This window comes from Alternaria burnsii, assembly GCF_013036055.1.
Source record: "Alternaria burnsii strain CBS107.38 chromosome Unknown 744, whole genome shotgun sequence".
Taxonomy (NCBI): Eukaryota; Fungi; Ascomycota; class Dothideomycetes; order Pleosporales; family Pleosporaceae; genus Alternaria; species Alternaria burnsii.
In genome coordinates, this window is record NW_024066119.1 from 104,470 (window position 1) to 124,554 (window position 20,085).

General features: G+C 51.8%; 7 protein-coding genes across 7 annotated transcripts; 3 read left to right on the forward strand and 4 right to left on the reverse strand.

The window, feature by feature from the left end:
* Positions 1-48: 48 nt before the first annotated feature.
* Positions 49-6,258, forward strand: GT037_008505 (u3 small nucleolar rna associated protein; the record flags this gene model as incomplete). Its single annotated transcript, XM_038933552.1, has 10 exons — positions 49-633; positions 684-935; positions 989-1,460; positions 1,896-2,070; positions 2,127-2,406; positions 2,460-2,972; positions 3,463-3,561; positions 4,649-5,117; positions 5,173-5,570; positions 5,617-6,258. The coding sequence occupies 10 exons, from the start codon at positions 49-51 to the stop codon at positions 6,256-6,258; spliced, it is 3,885 nt and encodes a 1,294-aa protein (XP_038783517.1).
* Positions 6,259-6,453: 195 nt separating this feature from the next.
* GT037_008506 (uncharacterized protein) lies at positions 6,454-7,410 on the reverse strand (the record flags this gene model as incomplete). Its single annotated transcript, XM_038933553.1, has 1 exon — positions 6,454-7,410. One exon carries the CDS (start codon positions 7,408-7,410, stop codon positions 6,454-6,456), a length of 957 nt encoding a protein of 318 aa, XP_038783518.1.
* Positions 7,411-8,258: 848 nt separating this feature from the next.
* Positions 8,259-8,594, reverse strand: GT037_008507 (uncharacterized protein; the record flags this gene model as incomplete). The annotated part of the gene is made up of 1 exon (XM_038933554.1): positions 8,259-8,594. One exon carries the CDS (start codon positions 8,592-8,594, stop codon positions 8,259-8,261), a length of 336 nt encoding a protein of 111 aa, XP_038783519.1.
* An 80-nt stretch (positions 8,595-8,674) lies between these two features.
* GT037_008508 (uncharacterized protein) lies at positions 8,675-9,013 on the reverse strand (the record flags this gene model as incomplete). The annotated part of the gene is made up of 1 exon (XM_038933555.1): positions 8,675-9,013. The coding sequence occupies one exon, from the start codon at positions 9,011-9,013 to the stop codon at positions 8,675-8,677; it is 339 nt and encodes a 112-aa protein (XP_038783520.1).
* Positions 9,014-9,124: 111 nt separating this feature from the next.
* GT037_008509 (uncharacterized protein) lies at positions 9,125-10,752 on the forward strand (the record flags this gene model as incomplete). Its single annotated transcript, XM_038933556.1, has 3 exons — positions 9,125-9,183; positions 9,294-9,891; positions 9,949-10,752. The coding sequence occupies 3 exons, from the start codon at positions 9,125-9,127 to the stop codon at positions 10,750-10,752; spliced, it is 1,461 nt and encodes a 486-aa protein (XP_038783521.1).
* A 552-nt stretch (positions 10,753-11,304) lies between these two features.
* GT037_008510 (uncharacterized protein) lies at positions 11,305-12,337 on the forward strand (the record flags this gene model as incomplete). Its single annotated transcript, XM_038933557.1, has 2 exons — positions 11,305-11,578; positions 11,631-12,337. 2 exons carry the CDS (start codon positions 11,305-11,307, stop codon positions 12,335-12,337), a joined length of 981 nt encoding a protein of 326 aa, XP_038783522.1.
* A 176-nt stretch (positions 12,338-12,513) lies between these two features.
* Positions 12,514-14,436, reverse strand: GT037_008511 (cytochrome p450; the record flags this gene model as incomplete). The annotated part of the gene is made up of 4 exons (XM_038933558.1): positions 12,514-13,065; positions 13,141-13,890; positions 13,970-14,004; positions 14,064-14,436. 4 exons carry the CDS (start codon positions 14,434-14,436, stop codon positions 12,514-12,516), a joined length of 1,710 nt encoding a protein of 569 aa, XP_038783523.1.
* Positions 14,437-20,085: the final 5,649 nt, after the last annotated feature.

Consider the following 20,085-nt stretch of genomic DNA (forward strand, 5'->3'; position numbering starts at 1 on the left):
CGCCAAAACTTCGCGGCGGCGACTGTCGAGAGCTGGACACCCACGAAAATGAAGATCAAGGCCCTCAGCCGGTCCACGGCGTCTACACAGGCTCCCGGCTCCAATGTCGCCAAAGTCACGAGGAATCTGGACCCCAACCTCCACCCGTTCGAACGCGCGCGCGAATACACCAGAGCCCTGAATGCGACAAAAGTTGAGCGCATGTTTGCGCAGCCCTTCCTTGGCGATTTCGAGCCTGGCCATGTAGACGGCGTGTACTCGTTCGCAAAGGACCCCAACTCGCTCGAGCACTTTGCCAGTGGAAGTGGAGACGGCATCGTCAAAGTCTGGGACTTTACGAGCAGGGAGGAGAAATGGCAGGCGCAGGCGCATGAAAACCTGGTCAAGGGCATGTGCTGGACCCGAGACAAGAAACTGATAACGTGCGGATCAGACCGCCAGATCCAGTTGTTCGAACCATATGCACAGTCATCCAAATCGCCGCCGAAAGCGACATGGCACGGCAACTCGGCCTTCACATCCGTCTCGCACCACCGCTCGCTGCCTACCTTCGCTGCTGGATCTAGTGTCATTTCTATATACGATACATCAAGGACGTCCGGAGCTCCTGTCTCGAGCCTTGTGTGGCCATCGGTAGGTCGCGATGCCCGGTGAATTCAACGCATGTACTGACTGTGTGACAGGCCATTGATACCATCACCGACGTCAAGTTCAACCAGGTCGAAACATCGATACTGGCATCGTGCGCAACTGATCGCGCTGTCATTCTTTACGACGCCCGAACGAACTCTCCTCTACACCGCACTGTGCTCAACTTCCCGGCAAATTGCATCTCCTGGAATCCTATGGAGGCCTACAACTTCGCTGTCGCGTCCGAAGACCATAACGGATACATCTTCGATATGCGCAACATGAAGCGGGCTCTGCAAGTCCTGGTAAGCTTGCCATCATCATGCCATGACTACGACCAGGTACTAACAACAAACAGAAAGGACATGTTGCGGCAGTCATGTCGATTGAGTTCTCTCCCACTGGAGAAGAGCTCATCACGGGCTCTTACGACCGATCCGTAAGACTTTGGGAGCGACAAAAGGGCCATTCCCGGGACGTCTACCACACCAAGCGGATGCAGCGCGTCTTCTCCGTCGCATGGAGTCCCGACAACAACTACGTACTCAGCGGCTCAGACGACGGTAACGTCCGTTTATGGAGAGCGAGGGCTTCCGAGAGACAGGGCGTCAAGTCTTTCGCTCTACGACAGAAGCTTGAGTATGACGCAGCGCTCAAGGAGCGATATAAGCATATGCCAGAGATTAAGCGTATCGAGAGACATAGGCATCTGCCCAAGACTGTCAAGAAGGCTGGCGAGATCAAGAACGAGGAGCTAAAGGCCCTTAAGAGGAAGGAAGAGAACGAGAGAAGGCACACAAAGAAGGGCACAGTCCGAAGGAAGGCAGAGCGTGAGAAGATGATCTTGGCAAGAGAGCAATGATGTATCAAAAGGGGGAGGTTAGTATATTTTCTGCATAGCGATGGCGTTCTTGGTATTCAAGTTGAGGACCTGGTATACTGCACGGCACACCTGAGGGTGTATATGGTAGTTCGAAAGATATAAGGCATGCCGACTCTGTCAGATTGTCTCTCCAAGAACAATTATTAGCTTTCGAACTGAAGCTTTTTGAACGTCGATCCACGTGATGTCGCGTAATTGCGTCATACCTCGGTCTGGCGTACACCCCAACGTGTATTCCGCAGTACGGAAGGACGTGGGAAGTGACATTTGCCTTACACCGTACAACTTGCCAAAGTACACCAATTGCTGACCCCATTCACCTCTCATCTCGATACTCTGGTCTCTAGCAACACCTTCTCAATTTAGACGTATTACGTCGCAGCCATGACATCTATATCTGCCCTCAAGATCCAAGACACCAAGCTAAGCAGCCTCGGCCTCTCAAAGTCGATTGTAAACAAGGAGAAAGTCTGCTGTTACACGCGTTCTCTAGAAAACGCAGACGACAGGAATCCCATACTTGTTCTGATCCATGGCTACCCGCAGTCAGCTTACATGTGATTGCTCCTTTGTACTCTCTATACCCCCACGGTGTAGACTGACACGAGACCAGGTGGCGACATTTAATTCCCCAGCTTCCATCCCAGGCACCGCTCTTCGTTCCGGACCTGCCCGGTTATGGCGCTAGTCCACCAATCGAGCGGAACGATAAATTGAGTGTTGGAACGGCAGTACTCGAGGCGCTGAAGACAGAGGTCAAGAAGAGTAAGAGTAAAGACAGGGACGTGAAGATTATGCTTGTCGGGCACGATCGTGGAGCGAGAGTTGCGCACCGCCTTACCGTCAGCGGGGTAGACGGACTGGACATCCTTGGTGTTTGTCTAATCGATATCGTATGATGCAACCCTATGCATTGTTTGAGATTTCGAAATACTGACCATACCAGGTCCCGACTTCAACGCAATGGCAACATTTTGCTTCCCCAGCGACTGCGGCGAAGGAGGTTACGGGGTATTTCCACTGGCCGTTGCTCGCAAACGTGGATTTGGCGACACGTATGATCGCCGCTTTTGGGCCGTCCAACTGGTGTCAGGAAATGATCTTGCTTTGGTCGGGCAAAAGCAACACGGGTGTCGAGAAGCTAAAGGCTGATGAAGCACTGACTGTATATGGCGATTTTTTCGCACAGGAACATACGCTGAAAGCAAGCTGCGAAGACTACAAGGAGGGCGCTACGACGGATGTTAAGGAACAGGAGAAAGATCAGACAGAAGGGAGGAAGATTGGAGTCCCGGTTTTGTTGCTGTACAGTGAGGCGGGCATTGGTAGCAGATTCAACTTTCCAGATGTGTGGAGGGAGTGGGTTGGTGAGGGCGTAAGGATCGAGAATCATGGACTAGGAAACGGAACTGGACACTTTGGGGCTGAAGAGGCGCCTGATGAGTGTGCGGAGGCTATTGTAAGCTGGCTTGGAACAGTGGTTTGATGGATTTGTGTACTCGAACCACACAAGCTCGTACTCCTCTGCCTGTGAACTCAATCCCGGAAGACCTCTGTAACGGACGCACTTTGAAAGCGTCAACTCGATTGAATGCATAGGCATGTATGTGCTAGCGCGTCATGGCCCCATAGGCCTTGTGTTGCATATCGACATCTGCTCTCTCTCAATGCTGCTACCACTCAGAATCTGCACGAATGCTTGTCGCCTCGCGGGCAGTCGACTTCATGCAATCGGAAAGTTACGCTCATGTTGATTTCGATCTTGTAGGAAGAATTCAGTGATCTTTGGTCAAGGTTGTACACCATAGCTTGTCCAGTTGGAGCCTTTGACAGAGTTGCGTAGCTGGTTGAGGGTTGCGAACCTCAATGCAGCCCAATACTTGCGATTGCCCCATAAGCATTAAGCTATGCAGTAGGTCCTACAAGGAGAACGTTGATCTGGTGGACAGACTCTCGAGCGTGGCTATGAGCAAGCAATAGAAGTATTTGCCAGACCACTATTTGAAGGTGAGAAGGATAGTGACCAGGAGTTCAGCGCCATTAGACCTGTGAGCGTCAGTATATACCACGCGCATGAGAGATACTCTGCCAAACGTTATGTCATGCCTGCGAGAGCTATGAATACGATTGCCTCGAGCGTCGAGTCCAATGGCCCTATCATTGAACCTTGCTGCGTGAATGCCATCGAGCGAAAGCTAATACAGAAGCTCGGTTGAGAGTAAGTTTGGTCCTCCGAATCAAAACGAAAAGTGTCTGAAAAGGCTCCTCGTACTGCTAACCTGGAGAGTGGCGTGTGTTCTGAATGCAAATCGTTACGGCGTGGACAGACAGACATTGCATTGATAGAGCACCATGTCCTGTTGGTGAGTATCCGCAAGGCCAATGACGATAAGCCAGTACCATGGTCCAAATCTCATTCTCCAGGGCTTGCATCGTAGGATGTCTTCATGTAATTTCCGTTGCCACAGGCTCTGTGGCTAAGCAAGATGTGATGCTTTGAGCGGCGTACAGTGGGATGCCTCCAGTGCCGACACAATGAGATTGTATGCATCGACCTTTTGCCTTCTGACTTATCAATATCGTAACGGTATTGAGGTGAAAAAACGGGTTGTGAGTGAGCTGTTGGGGAATGGAGTTCCTCTTGACGGTCCATGGAGAGCCGCCCCCGTGCCGCCTTGGCAGCTTCTTCGCGTACGCCCGGCAGGTGGACGCTACCGCCTTCCTGCTCCTGCACGCCAGGCATCGAATCAGCTTAACAGGCTCATTACACAGACAACCAGACTAACTGTATCCAACGGTCGCAACAGTATGACTGCACAAAAGCGATACAATCACCGAAAGACATTTCCGCCACTACGGCACCCTGGTGCGCCCGTCCGCATTCTTTACTCCAGATCGTCGAATGAGCGACATAATACGGTAGCGACACGGTTGTACTATGGGCTGAAGTCCGTGATCCGTTTACCGACATTTGCAGTGCAGCAAAGGTACCGTCTGGCCCACGGTCGGCACCTGTCAGATGCTTTGTGAGGCTTAATCCAATACAAAGAGCGACACGCATGTCTTGTCCCCAGTATCTCAAGAGATCTTCTTCTCCTCGTTCTACACTCCCCATCTGAGCGTCAGTACAAGTAGTCGCCCATTATGCTTTTTTCTACTGTTGCAGCTTGGCTGTTGTGTGTCGTCCATAGCTCATCTGCGTGCAAAAGAGACGATCTGAAGCTCGCAGTATCTACATTAAACCTGCGCCTATCCGAAGCTGCCACCGTCACCTTCCCATGGGATGCCCGTTGGAACGATCTCCAAGTCCGTGGCTCTTCTCCACGCATATCTCCCGACTACAACGTGGTGGTTGAGGTAGCGACAGAGTCCGACGTGCAAACAACGGTCGCATTGGCCAGTCGTCTCAACATCCCGTTTTTGGCCGTGACAGGGGGCCATGGATGGACTCAAACGCTCAATAAACTGCCCTATGGTATCCAGATTAACATGCGGAAGCTGAACACTACAACACTCAGCCAAAATGGCAGAACTGCGATGGTCGGGGGCGGAACAATGCAACACGAAATCACTCGCTCGTTATTCGCCTTGGGCAAGTATGCAGGTGAGATCACGCCTATATCTGCAGACGTACACATACTGAACGTTCTCGTTGCCAGTTACTGGGCTTTCGGCATGTGTGTCGGTTGCAGGTCCATTGTTAGGCGGCGGTCACAGTCTGCTCCAGAACCAACATGGCTATTCCCTAGACGGTCTCATTTCTGCGCGCGTAGTTCTTGCTAGCGGAAAAGTTGTAGAAGCCTCTCGAACAACCAATGCCGACTTGTTCTGGGCCCTGCAAGGAGCAGGACATAATTTTGGCATTGTGACTAGCCTTGAGGTTCAGACCTACGATATCCCTTCCAGCTGGACTGTCTACTCGCTCGTTTTCACGACCGACAAGGTTGAGGCGCTCTTCCGGCTGATCAACGAGTTTGAAGAGCCGGCTGTGAAACGTCCCGCGAAGCTAGCGCTCACAGGAGTGTTCGTGAGGATACCTGCTGTCGATCCCATCAATGTAAGACGGTCCCACGTCATAGTGCCAGGTGCTTACTCTCCACTAGCCGGTCGTCGCATACAATGTAATATACGAGGGCACGGAAGCGGAAGCTGAACCATACGCCTTACGTTTCAAAGCGCTCGGTCCAGTATCGACCACAGTATCGACGGACGTCGACTACGTAGAGCTTTATACGGTGACTGGAAACAATCTTCAAAGCCAAGCTTGTACGAGGAACGAGAATATTGCAGGAGCCGGCGTCTCGCTACCTGCTTGGGATCTTGAAGGTGTCCGTAAAGCATTCACAATATTCGGTAACATCACAGCCGATCCCCGCTTTAATACTTCCATTACCTTGCTGGAGAACTACGGCATGCAAGGTGTACGGGCTGTTGAAACAGCTTCCACGGCAATGCCACCCGAGGAACGCGAGTATCCAATCCTCGCGTCTCCAGTGCTGTGGTGGGCTGGCAATGATGCGCAGACGACCAAAGACGCCTATGTATATACGCGTGCGATGCGCAATGCGCTGTATACTGGCCTTGACAAGAGCAACAGAAAACGACACTGCTATGTGAATTACGCTAGTGGGGAGGAGAGTAAGCCCGAGATGTATGGATATGATGCTAGGCTTACGAAGTTAGCCAAGCTGAAGAATGAGTGGGATCCAGAGAACAGGTTCAGGTTTTACAACCCGATAGTGTAGACATAAGAGATGTCACGATATCAGAAGATGAGGTGTTTCGAATCAGACTGCTATTAGACGAAATGCAAGCACGGCCAATGATGGTGCAGGGAGTATCTCGCATCGCGTACCAGTGTCAAATCGAAGCGCCAAACTTTAGCCAGAAGTCATGTAATTCTCTCTTGCCAAGGCCAACCCAAAACTATCGCGAGACTACTACGTAAGCCACTTCCAGACGGCGTCGTTCTCCTCGGCTGAAACGCTGCCCTCCGGGTCCCAGTTGACGTCCTTTGGCTTAGGCGCCCACATTCTTGCACACTCCTCCAGATGCTTCGCAACAGCATCTTCAGTCAGCTCCACCCGTGACTTTACCACCTCTCCCTCCTCGCCCCCTGATACCTCCTCTGACACCTCCCCTTCCATCCCCTCTCGAGCAGGCAGAGCGAAGGTCCTCGCGGCATTGTGGAGCTGCTCTACAGACAGGTTTGAGGTTTTGTCGACCTCAACGCGCGCTAAGCCCCTGGTGGTGAAGATCTTGGCCTCAGGCCCAAAGTCGTCCAAAGTGTCTTGGTCGGTGATCTTCCAAACAGTAACCTCTTTTTCAGAGGCGTTCTGATCGATTTCTTCAACGGTATGCTTGCTAGCAGTAACCGTGAGGTGTGCGTGTAGTGATTCACGGGTTTTTCGCTCACTCGAAACGGTTTCGGTGTTGTTGAACAAACCGCCTTCGACGCAGGATTGGCCAACACCAAGGTACTCTGCTTCTTCTGCCATATACAGCCTGGCTAGTCGCTCAGGCTTACTGCATACGATGTGGAGGCGGCTTGTGGCCGGCAGTGCGTCGCCCAGTACACCCCAGATATCGGTCCATGTGATGTTTAGGGAGGCGGACTTTGATGGTCTGATGACGATCTCTAAAATCGTGTTCTCGGGATCTATGGCCAGATCTTCCCAGTCTTCTGGGCCCCAGATGGGGAATTTTTGGAGAGAAAACGATAGCGCTGTGGCCCGCGCTTCTTTTGAGGTGGTGAGAAGGGCGGATGGTGGTGAGATGCTTGTGACTTGGTATTCGTCTTCGTCGAATTCGACGGTTGCTGTTGTGGGCTTGCTCGCTTGCCAGACGAGACTGCGGAGCTCCATGGGGAGCCTGGAGAATGGTGTAAAGGTAGACATTCTTGTGTTGATACTTCGTTCAGGTTTATCAGGGTTCTGGTAATGCTGGTACTTGAAGAGAATGCAGACAAGTATTGCGAAGTGGTATGAGAGTGAAATGTTGCTTAGAAGGAAGGGAGCGTGGATTTCTCTCTTATATGGCACTCGAGCGAGCTAACTACAGTACCGTAATACACAAGCTTGAACAGTCATAAAGTGGGAAGAAGGTCTTTGCTGCGCTTCAGCTGCCCCATAACACGCACTTTCCCATGTTCGTAGCACACTGTACCAAAGAACGAGACCCAAAGTCCAAACCGGATGTATTTGCCGCACCATAGAGAACTTCGAAGATGCGATTCCATGGCGAAGACCTCTAGGCTACAATACAAGATCCACGTTCCTGGATGGGGGGAAAATATACTATGGTACCGGGATGTAGAGGTTACTATTTAGCACGCGTGTATTGGCTGTGTTCTGAGCTGCGTCTATTTATTGTTACGTGATGGCGGCTTCTACCACGGTATGGTGTGGAGTTCTCTGCATGAACTTGTAGCTTGTACAAACTTCTTCACGATAACAGCCCAGCTCTGCGACCACTCGGGATTTTTGCATTGCGCCCAAAAGCATCGTTCGCGCAGAATTTACCTAGCTGCTGGCTTGCGAGTTCATATTCACTGCACCCGCGACTTGTCTTTACAGGCGGACTCATGGTTGTGGAATGCGTGTAGGTCAGGCAGCAAGTTATCTGTACGAACACAAAGCATGTCAAGGTCACGAATCTGATAGAACAAAGTTGTGTGGAAGATCGGTTCATTGTCCGCTATGTACTATCAGCAGGCTATCGCTGCTATGAGCGCTGAACAGCTGCTCTATCGTGGGTCGAAGTAGCCTTCGCAAACTACAGACTCAAAGTCGTCTTCGGCTGACTTTACGCCCTTGGTGACAGAGCAGAACCAATTGTCTAGCCCTAATGGCAGATCTCCGGTAGGCCGCTGAAGCTGGGTCTCATGAAGTCGACCATTTGTGCCATCTTGCTGATCGGTGTTGATACCATCCCGAAGCAACTCTAGCTTCACGTTGTATGCTGCATTGAAAGCCACCCGGAGCAAGCGGGGTTGAGCACGCAGTTGTGGAAACAATGCGTCTTCTTCTTCGGGTAGAAGCTTGTCCTCGTACATGAGGATATAAGCAGCCATATGGCGCATCGTGTCAAGTAAGACAGGCGGTAAGCTTGCTTTTACAGCATCCACCCTAGCAGCCTCAAAGTCCTGCTGAGACATGAAAATCAGTAATCGTCGTGAAGCGCGTGATCGCGCTGGAATGTGCGATGCATAGCATCGATGATGCGGAGGTAGCCATGTTCTGGCAATCCGTTGTCGGACTCAGCCGAAACTTCTTGCGGCGACGAGTCGCGCAATGTGCGAATGCGTTCCTCGCGTAGATATGGCAAGACATCTGTCAGGTCGTCGTGCTTGTCGCCGACGATGTCGTCCCATCGATCGGTTATGTGTTCCCGTACGACTGGGAGGGGGTCTGGGTCCTCATCGGCCCAGTCATAGTGCTTTGTCAAGGGCTTGTCGCCCGAAAGTTGAGATTTTTTGGATTGAGGCGAATTTTCTGCCATGTCTCGCGTAGGTGGTGTATGTGTTGTGAGTGAGTAGATAGTGTGGTTTGTTTGGATATATCATAAAAACCGTTTGCGTCCGTATCGGGTTAGCCTTGGTTAGTGTTCACCATGAAAGACTTCACGGTCACTCTCACTGGAGACTTTAACAACAAGAACCACATTGCGCTGTAAGTGTAAAAGTCTTGCTTCTTGTTCTCATCACGTACTAACTACTTGAGACTATGGCAGGATTCTCGTATTCTGCTCGCGGCACCGCGCCTACTTCGTCTGACGACAGATTCTCTTTCGGTAGACCTTCGGGTCACCTTGAACACAATCGCCGAAACAACGGCTTGTCTTCGAACAGCTCAGAGTGGGCTGTACGCCCGACCAGCCATGATGCGGAGCGCAGCGCCCTTGCAGCAGGCGGCTTGCCTTTTGGTAGCCCATGCTTCGACGCTCCAGCGGCGTCGGCCTTGAAGATTCATACGCCATCTTCATATACTCGCTCAGGCGGGCTTCCATACAGTATGGTGGCTCCGAGCGCCTCGGATAACAGGTTCCAATCGAACCCAAGCAGTGCTACGGCACCTTTTCGGTACACGGCGCAGAGCCCAGTGACTGGCGTACCGCCATCGTATGGTAGCTCTCTGAATCCGCTCAGGTCTACTGAGCTTCCACCCGCATCAGTCCCGGCACTAAAAGCACGATGGCCGGACATCGACTTTGGACGGCAGTATGATACTGCTGAATATCCCGGTCACGTCTACCCAGACGCTAAGAGCAGCGAGAGGGAGCGTAAGGCCTGGGGTTGGGCTCGCGAGCAACTCGACCTTAGGGCTGTTGATATCGAGCTTCAAGCGCAGCGCCGTCGCCGTGGGGCTGACTTCACCAATGTCAATCCACCGCCACCAGATGCGCAGTCTGTCCTGCAATTGTTTAATAGCATGTAGGCCGAGTATCTCGCCCAAGAGTCTCGTCGCAAAGAGACCCTAATCGAGCCGCTTTCTAAGCCTCAGGATGTGACCGTTGGATTTGCCAACATGTCCCTCTCAGAAGGCGATGCTACTCGCCCAACTAGGAGCGATGTCAATCGCTATGATCAGCCGAAGACATTCGGATCCACAGCAACACCTGCGCAACCCGCAGGCAACCCTGGCGACGACTTCACTCAGGTGCGGTCGAAGAAAGACACGCAACAGGCCAAGAAGGCCACATTTGCGAATGCGTTGAAAACGCCACATAAGAGCAAGGACACTGTCCATGCCTCAGAAGTCGAGGAAGACTTCTCCAGGTGGCATTCGCTCCTACAGGGCAAGATGCCACCAAAAGATTTGAAGTACAACTGCGGTGTCCGCAAGTCTGGTCGCTTGGACTATGCCAAATATAAAGGCACAGCGCGGATGGATCTGAACCTATGCGCCTATCACTTCAGCGATAATTCGCAAGTCAGGTGTCCGTTTGGACCCGCGAAATGCTTCTGGCGTCACTGGAGCATCGAGGCCGGGCCAGGTGGAAAGGAGCGCTGGGTCGACAAAGAGTGGTTGAAGCGCATCAAGGCCAAGAAGGGTTACAAGCATGAGTACCCTCCCGATGACTTCTCTTGCCGTACTCAGTACGCGGGTTTACCGCGATACTACATGAACGGAGATGTCATTCTCCCAGGCGGTCAGGTCGTACCGCAAAAAGACGAGAACTCGCTCAAAGAAGAGCACAAGATGATACTGAGGTATCAGGTTGCGCCCCCGGCGCAATAGAGCTACCATGATCGGTGCACATCTTCTAATTTTATTAGAGCATCATGACGCCCCAAGGTACTTGGAGGGGGGCGACTTGATAGGGCGAGGCAGGGGCCCTATCCATCAATGACGCTGCGCATTTGCGCAGAATTGTACTTTTAGGACGCTTTCTAACGCGGGTCTCCATCGCCACGACAAGCTGCGTTTGGATGACAACGCATTTCTCCATCCGGCGTGAATCAGCCGATCGGCAGTTAGCATACGAGTCCTACTAGATAGATAATTTGACTCGTTATCCCACATTTGGAGTTCGTGACAGAAATTGAGTGAAGTAAAGGGATCTCTGCATTCGACCACCTTGTGGGTCTGCGGCTGTTATGTAGAGCGGGTGTCTATTGATTGCACGTCTTGGTCAAAGCCGCTAATCAGATCAGCCCCACTACCCGCAGGCAACCATCAGCCTAGACCTGATACTACAACCTCCAGACTGCGGTACATAAACTCATCATGTCCTTCAGACGACTCTTATCCACAATAAATCCTAAGCCATAATCCTCTGCAGCTCTCACAATGATGTCTAGTCCTATCTCACTACCCTCCAACTTCCAGCCCCAGAGCCCACTCTTTAACGTCCTACCAGGCGAGATCCGTAATAACATATTCGAGTTAGCACTGATGCAGTATGAAGACGACGCAGCAGGATATCCGGAAGACTCGTACTGGTACAGGCCCGGCTTCTCAGGACCACTCAAGGGAAGTAGTGCGCTTTTGCGCACGTGCAGATTGGCGTTCGCGGAAGGCCAGAAGGTGTTTCTGAGAGAATTGGAGTACGCATTCTGGTTTAGTATGTTGTTTCTTTCTATGAGTGGATGCCAAAACTAACATTCATGGTACAGACCGCGGACCCAATGGCCGCACATGCACCCCGGCGTGCGAGAGATTCTTTAGAGACCTGACTCCACACGCAGCGCAATCACTTCAGAAAGTACGTTTCTTCACGCAAATGTTCTGGCTCGAAGACGGACCACAGCTCTTCTATCTCTTCTCAGTACCGCAGTTCCGGCCCACTCAGCTTACTATCACCATCCGATACTCAGACTGGTGGTTCTGGGAGGACAATGAACCACTCCGTATGAATGAAGGATGGCTGCGCTATTTTGAAGGAAACCCAGGACTCCGCGTACTCAAGGTTGAGTACGAAACACTCAATTGGAAGAAAGCAGAGATGATGCGCATAGTCGAACGAAACAAGAAATGGAGGCTGCCCGTGAGAAGGGAAGGCGAGATGTTTCAAGCAAACAGGCTGGAAGGATACCTAAGTGCCGAAGATACGGCACTAGAGGAATGGAAATGGAAAGGCACAAGCAAGCTAGGTGGGGAAACGTGGAGCCATCATGGTACTGGGGACAAGGTCGAGTACGTCGTCGTGACGGATACCTGGAAGTTTGTGGAAGGCGTGTTGAGCGACAAAGAGATGGAGAGTCGACTGGATCCGATGATGAGGATATCGGAGACGAGACAAGGTAAGGGATCAACTCGTCGGAACGTAGGCGTATGGAGCGCGAGACTTCGTGAGAGGAGTACTACAAATGATTCACCTTAGCGGAGGCCGTGTTCCTCGGTAGTGTACGTTGCATTCATCGCTCTTTTCTTTAGATGTGGTAAGAACTGATATAATATCGTTTGACGCATACATATTATTAACCATCTATAATCGATGAGATATACTAGCCAAGACTCAATGACTCCTAAGCTCGAGGCCGAACCCATCGATACGCCTCAGCGTTTGATAATCCTTAGTTCCAGATTTTCCGGTTGTCTCACATGCAGCAGCAGCGGATCCGCACACGAGTCCTCTAGAATATCCACCACCTTCTGCCTGGCCGCATCCACTTCTTCATCGTCCCTACAAACTGGCTCCACTCTGGTTTCTCTCAAAACGGTACCCAGTACACTGCAAAACTCCACTTGACTGAATTTCATTCCAGGACATATTCTCGACCCAGTACCCCAAGCGACAAAACCGCTACCACTCGTTGGATGTCTCAGTTCTTCTGCAGCTACATCCTCTGGAAGAGCTTTTTCGGTGGCCTCAGAGAGATGTGGTTGAATCCAGCGCTTCGGGTTCCACGTGATTGGATCAGGGAAATTTGCAAATGAGGTTTGGCAGGCCCAAGAGTTAAGCATGATTTGAGTGTTAGCAGGTAGAATTGTAGACACAGTACCTTCCCCTGTGCTGGTATGTGTCATTGGAACGGCAGGCTGAAAGGTAGCTGGAAAAGGTGACCGAGGAAGAGGTGGTGAAGGGCCATAGAGACGTAGCGTTTCGTACTTGCAGCATCATTAGCATTCAACTATACGTGGCGGGTTTGGAATAGCAAGAGAGATCAACAAATCAAGACGTACCATGACAGCCATGACCCTCTTGAACCGCGGAAACACTCTGACATACTCCATCTCGCTATTTACATTGTCACTCAGTACTTCGTCCAACTCTTCCACCACCCAGTCCTGAATATCAGGATGCACAGCCAGTAAAGCTATCGCATACGAAAGAGTGATGGATGTAGACTCCAGCCCACCGACCAAGAAGATGAAGATATTGCCTCTAAGCTCAGTATCTGAGAGTCTGGCTTTTGACGCCCTACTTCCAGTCTTGACTTGGCCACTAGCTTCAATAAGTGTGCTGATAAGAGCAGATACTCTAGTCTGCCCGCTCGTCATCGCTTCTCGCTCTGTTACTATGATTTCATCCATGTATTGTCGGAACTCGTGCATAGCTTGTAAAAGGTCTTTGACATCGCTCGGCAGTAGCGACTGGAGTATTGGAAACTGTAAGAAGGGCAGAATACCCTCCATAGTTGGAGAGATCGAGGTACTCATGACTGTCACCAGCGTGTCGCGGAGCGACAATGCGTGACCCGGTGTTGGTTTGTTGACTTCGATGTTCCCGAAAGCGACTGAAGAGATGACATTTAGTGCCAAAGTACTGGTATCCTTGATCATGCTTTTCCATTTGCCGTCTGATGACGAGAGCCATTGTTCTATCATGATCTTCGACTGTCGCATTGACTCGCTCCATACAGTGGCGGAGGCTCGCTCGTTGAAGCATGGCGCTGTAAGTTTGCGATGGCGAATCCAGTCGTTACCGTTTGACTTTGCACGTCAGTTCACACTAACGCCTACATGAATACAACAACAAAGATTGCTCATGTAGGGAGATTAAGGTGCATACCGTATCCACATTTTGTCCAAAAGTGCCCAGAATCTCTATAACTGCTAATAAGTCTCTTGATCAACTTCTATCTCACATCTGTTGTACTGCTCACCATTAACGTTATCAGGCTTTACAAACTCCCTCCACTTCTTGAGTATATGCTCAATTGTCTTCGGATCACTGGTACATAGTACGTTATGCCCTGGCGCCACGATAATGAAGCAGAGACCCAGCTCTTGATGTAATCTGTCATTGTCTTGCCAACAGCATGTCCAGTCGATGGCACGAAACCATCGATACTGTTGCAAATACGACCCGCAAAGGCTGGTGAGTAGTCGCCATTGAAGGGTATATGGGGTGATTGGGCTGATTATGATGCGTAAGCCAGTCTTGCGTGCGGAGAGGTAGTTGCGAAATAGTTGGTAGAAAGGGGTTACGACGAAGAAATGTGTAAAGACAAGACAGAGTATCGATGTGATGATCATTGCTCGATGATGCAGAGTCGATGACTATAATTACGAGCCTGCTAATGGAGATGAGAGAGCACAGGAGTTCTACTCTACGGGCGGAGGCGCTGAGGCGCACATTATGCGGGGCTGCCCGTGTTTCGTGCTTATCGAAGGAGGCGCAACTTGATATTTGTCGAATGAGGGCCCGAATAGTCGAAACTCCCGCAGACATCACGTACAGGAAAACTCCAGACTCGTCATTCTGTTACCATCACGCTCTCATGTTTAAGGATGGACGGACTGGATCCGCCACTCGCAGAATAATATGACCAAATATTCAGAGGCAACAGTAAATGATATAGGCATGACACGCTGTGCGCACTGCCATATTAATCATGCAAGTAAATTCACTGCACGTGATGCCAGCCGTCTACATGTTTACAACCTCCACGAGCAAGGTTGCCGCTGCATAGTTCCTGCAACATCTGACACGAGCAAGCTGCGCATGCACGCCTCTGCAATGCAGGCAAAGCACATACCGAACGTGTCAAATCTGCAGAGCCGACCCGCGACGCACGTAAATTACTCGACAGGAGGGAGACACCCGTCCTGCTTTCGAACATGACATCGTCTAGTTTGCAACATCGAGTGTTTGATCTGCAACACATGTTCGCAGGAGATTGCGGACGAGGAGTGTGCTGGTTCACCGTAGTAGAAACACTGAGAACTTGTGTGTTTCAGGCTTTAGCCAGGCTTGTTTCATGGATCTGGTACAGTGATTCGGAGTGTGCTGGGGCGAAGCAATAGCCGGCCGTATAGAATGATGATGTTGCAATGAGACACGTAATGCAAGCCGAGGTTATCGGAGAATGCTACATTCCGCGAATTGGAACGAAGCTGCCAACGGTGATGTTGTTTTCCAAAATCACTACATCTCGTTGATGTCAACAAAGGAAAGCCTTGGGACCCAATGTGTGGATACGCACTTCCTGCGTGTACGTTTGGGGCAGAACAGTCCCTACGCGTGGGGAAAGTCGGTGTTCAACATCCGACATTGCCGTCTCTGGTGCGGGGTCAATGGGCATAGACCTAGTATTGGTGTTCGCAGGGTGTGTAGACGTAAATTTACATGCGTGCTCGATGGTAGCATGGCGCTATGCCATCTGGTACCGTGGTTCGCATGATGCGAACCCAGCCACAAGCAGGCGCAAGTCTCAAACAACTTCAACGTAATCAAATGAACTACGACCGTTGACTGCGACACGATCAAAGCGCGACTTATCTCGGCCCGCAATGCATGCAGAGATTTTCACAACGGATCAGCCCATGTTTTCCAGCCACCCCGGCGTATCCCGGGATGGCTGGTCGAGCACGTTCTTTTCGTTGTATTCGGATAGCGATGGAGAAGCTCGAGGATCTTGCGAGTGGTCCACCGTTGACGCGTATCTAACCTCTAGTAACGCTTTGGCGTGAAGTAGTCTGGGCCTGGGCGTCATAGCCCGTTGAATTCGGTGCGTAGTCCGCTCGCATAGCGACGGATTAGAGGTTCGGCCAAAAGCAAGTCGGCTTGAGTTTTTTTTTCCTTTGCTCGGATACGACAGCATGACCTGCTAGTCTTGATTACCTATCGGAATACGCTAGGCGACTCAAGGACTCTGAGGAAACGAGGACGTGCTGGAAACCGCGCCAGTCTTTCTCTCAGAGACCCTCGGACGCGATCTGTAGAATACCGTCATATTGCCGATGCTGCTGAGGTATATTGACAATGCTTCTAAGCGAATATGCTGATTTATCCAGCCGCCCGCTGCCAAGATCGCGGGTGATATTGTTTGCTTTCTTTAGCGAGCTGGCCATGGTATTGAGTAGACACAGTAGATGGCGTGTTTTTGGTAGATAGCGCTATAGCGCGTGCACCCGTTATCTGTTCGCCTGTTGCCCGGCGAAAGTGCATCTTTGGATAAACAAGGGGAAAACTATGGCGCATCGATATTGAGACCGGTCATGCGAATGTGCATACAGCCGCTTCCGCAGTGTTATACCGGGACGTTATGTGTCCGTACAGCTGGGTTTGACGGTCAATGCACGAAGAACGCCGCGGTAGGTTGAATGCACCCGTGGGAATCCATCGCTGTCTATGCATAGTCGCGCTGAGACCTTTCTTAGAACGTATGTTCCTCAAATCGAATTATTGATAGTCACGATTCGCTTCATAGCGTGGGGCATACTGTAGTGTACCCTGAATTGTGGCGAGACATACAATTGACGCACGCAGGTATGTCGTGCGGGCTATACGCCGCCCTAACGACAAGCGACTCTGCTGCTGCGAGATGGCAACCTGCTTTTGGCTGCCGTTGAGATGCTGCATGGAGGCGGAAGTCGACATTTGCCTACCGTCCACATCCTGACTCGAGTGACGACTTCAATGTATCGCTGCCGGCATTTTGGATGTACACTGAGCGTGCGGCGTAGTAGGGGAGCATGGCCGCCGTCTACCTCACCCTAGCTCGCCAGCAAGCTTTTAGATTGCTTCCGCTTACCATTGAAGATCCGAGACGTAAGAATAGAAGAGCGGTGAGGCCTTCGCTTGTAGAAGGTGATTGTTGCCGGCAAAACGGGTAGTCGTCTCAACCGAACAATGAACCCCTCACTTTGATTGTTCATTGTCGAACTTTGTTGAGCATCGAAGAGCATCTGGAGTGTAATCGAAAAGACGCTAGAGAACGTCGCAACAAGCGAGTCGTCCATAGAGCGTGACAAGGGGTGGGGCGAAAACCCATGAAGCCAGACCGGTGAGTGTGTCGACCCACCAATCACAGAGGGACATCACACCCCACGAGCTGCAAGGAGCGGTCGTGGCTTACTTGCTCCGTCGATACCCCGATAACGGCTCTGCTGTCTCCTGACGTGGCCGGTGGTGATTGGTAGCCCGACGCCTATCTGAACGCTTGAGCGAGGATGTGATGCTGATCAATATGGAAGCAAAGGCTCGAGAGTGGCCGTCGCGGTAGAATTCGATATCCTTCAATGTATCAACGACTGTGGCTTCGCACTCGTGTGCTATCAAGCGGAGACGTGAGACTGTCAGTGCAACCGCACGTGAAGGCCATCTTCCAACAGTTCGATCAAGCTATGATCGTGGAAAGGTGAGGGGCACCGGCCTGGCTAAGACTACACAGGGATACCCTACATCACATGCATATGCAGGTGCGGCTTGCTGCATACGCGGCTTTATCCAATCGACGGCTAGATTGTCCCAAGCGCGGCCGCATCGCGGGATTGCCTCACGCTGCAGGAACGTTCGTACAGGTGTTCGAGATGGTCTCCAACGTGAAAACCGTAAAAGGTTTTTGTTTTCTTTAGAGCCACGTTCTTGAATAAGAAGGAGATCAGCTCGTCAGTCGATGTAGACCGGATGTATGGCACGCGTTCCTCCGGGGATACAGAGAACTGTGGCCCGAGTCCAGATTGCGCTTTATTGCCAGTTGGACAGGAATGTACACGGACCCCACTGCGTGGCCACTACACGAGAACACGATGCTCGAGGGGGCTAAGACTGATACAACAGGAGTCGCCCTTCCCTTGAACCCTGTCGGAGGATCGAGAATAGAACGTTTGTCATGTGCTGAGAGGCCGACACTTTTGGGCTATTGTCCAGATCGGTCAAAGGCTGTGTTTATTCTGACACGCTGATGTTGCCGGTTCCGATTGCCAGTCTATTGGTGGTCAGCAAGTGAGAGGTAGAGACAGGCGCGGGCCTTTCTCCACGATCCGCTCCCACATCGCGCCGGCTGCACTGCACGTTTATTTACACCTGTGCATATCTGCTAGACACGGTAGTCCACGCGGCGAGGGTGTGACTGCGCCTCAGTAAAGAGATAGTGCGCATAGCTCTTTGAATGAAGACTTACACATGGTAATACGGTGCGGGTCGCTTGAGCTTCTAGTCCTACCGTTTACCATTAATGTGATTCAAGCACCAGCAATTGTGCCACCAGACTGTAGTGGGGTTCCTGACATGGTTTGTCTAATGTTGGTTAGGATCGACTGATGATGCGATATGCTCCGACAGCCCTCATCTGATACCATCAGTAGTGGTACAGGTGTGCGGGAATGTTGTTCTCGACCAGACTCCAGACCACATGTTGCAAGGAAACATGGGGAGGATTGGTTGTAGGAGCACCAGTGTACGCTCCGTGGCTAGCAGGGGGATCAGATGGATGCGAACAGTTGGTTTGGCGCCTGAGGCGATAACATGGGCAGGACAGGTGCCAACTGTCAAGTGGCTGGGCCTGCTTTGAGTACCAAAGTCGAGGCTGTCACCGTTCGCATGGTTTGAGCAGGGATGGAGGCGGATTCTCCCGTGCGCTGTGCTGGGAGTCCCGTGACGCAGTGACATCGCCGGGCGTTCGTCGCTTTGAGGATTGCGGCGAAGGAGGCGTCTGGCCGTATTGCTGTTTCAGCTGGCCGAAAGGAGTGCCCTTGTGGTACTGTGCTAGATCGAGGCCAGGATACTGGGACGAGAAATTCCGACCGCGAGACACGACGATGAATATTGAGTCGCACTCACAGTGCGGTAGTGCGAGTGGCTGTTGAGGGCGCAGTAAGAAAGCGTGACCATGACTTGGCAAGGCTGGTTATGGCTAGCGTCGCCAGCGCATCTACTCACCGCCACTAGCACACATCCTATCAAACCCTGCGGCGTCCACATCCAACGTCAAGCCTAAGCCTGTGTTACTGTCGGCACGTTTGTCTTTCGATTGCAGTGTGGAGGGCTTTCAGCATCGATAGTCGACGCCGCGGACATGACATGGCTGTCGCACACATTCGAGTCTCCACGTTGCACTTGCTTCACATGCTCGCTTCATGTCTTGCGTGTCTAGGCTGTTGAGTGGATAAGCTCGTGAGAGTGATAGACGCTGGTCTCATTCGATACCGTCGACTACACAGCCAATCATACTACGTCTGACCAATACCAGACCAGACAGCCAGCTGGCTTGCACGGCCTACCGTCCGTCTATCCCGCTCGCTCTCGGGTGCATCCCTGCGACAGTTGGAAGGCGCCCATTTAGCCTGAGTAGGGAATTTGCACGGCGTCGGGGTGTCGAGAGACACTCAGGAAGCTCAATCTCATTTACGTCCTGCCCAAAGCATCGAGTGCCGCCGTGAAGGAGGAAGAGATGACGAAATTGGGTCAGCCCATAGCGGGCGTGCCGCGGCAGTTGAGCCCGTTTCAGAGCGAGCGTGGCTGGCCGGCAGTGCTGCAGTGTCTCTCTCTGCTTTTTCGTCTCAGTGAGCACTACCAAGCGTCCCGCTCTGACTCGCAGCAGTGCAAATCATCGCGCCAGCCGGTCCACTCAGCACCGCCAGCCGACTGTGCGTGATATGGACCCAGACGTTTGACCTGGGGCTTTCCGATCGCTTGTTGGGATGCGTTTCTGGGCCATGCTCCGCATCAACGCGGTCCGGCGCAGCTTAGTCAAAGCCTGCAGCCCTTGCCAGACTGTTCCCTATCATTTCATCACTGACTAGGTGTATCTGCGCAGCGCGTCAAATATCTCCGGCTACTCTGAATGGCCCCAATCTATTCAGCCGTGTTATCCCCATCGGGAGCCCATCCGATGCCTCAGGAAGCGGCACACTGGTGAAAAAAAGTAGGCGCCCGCTAAACTTGGAGCCCACCATCCT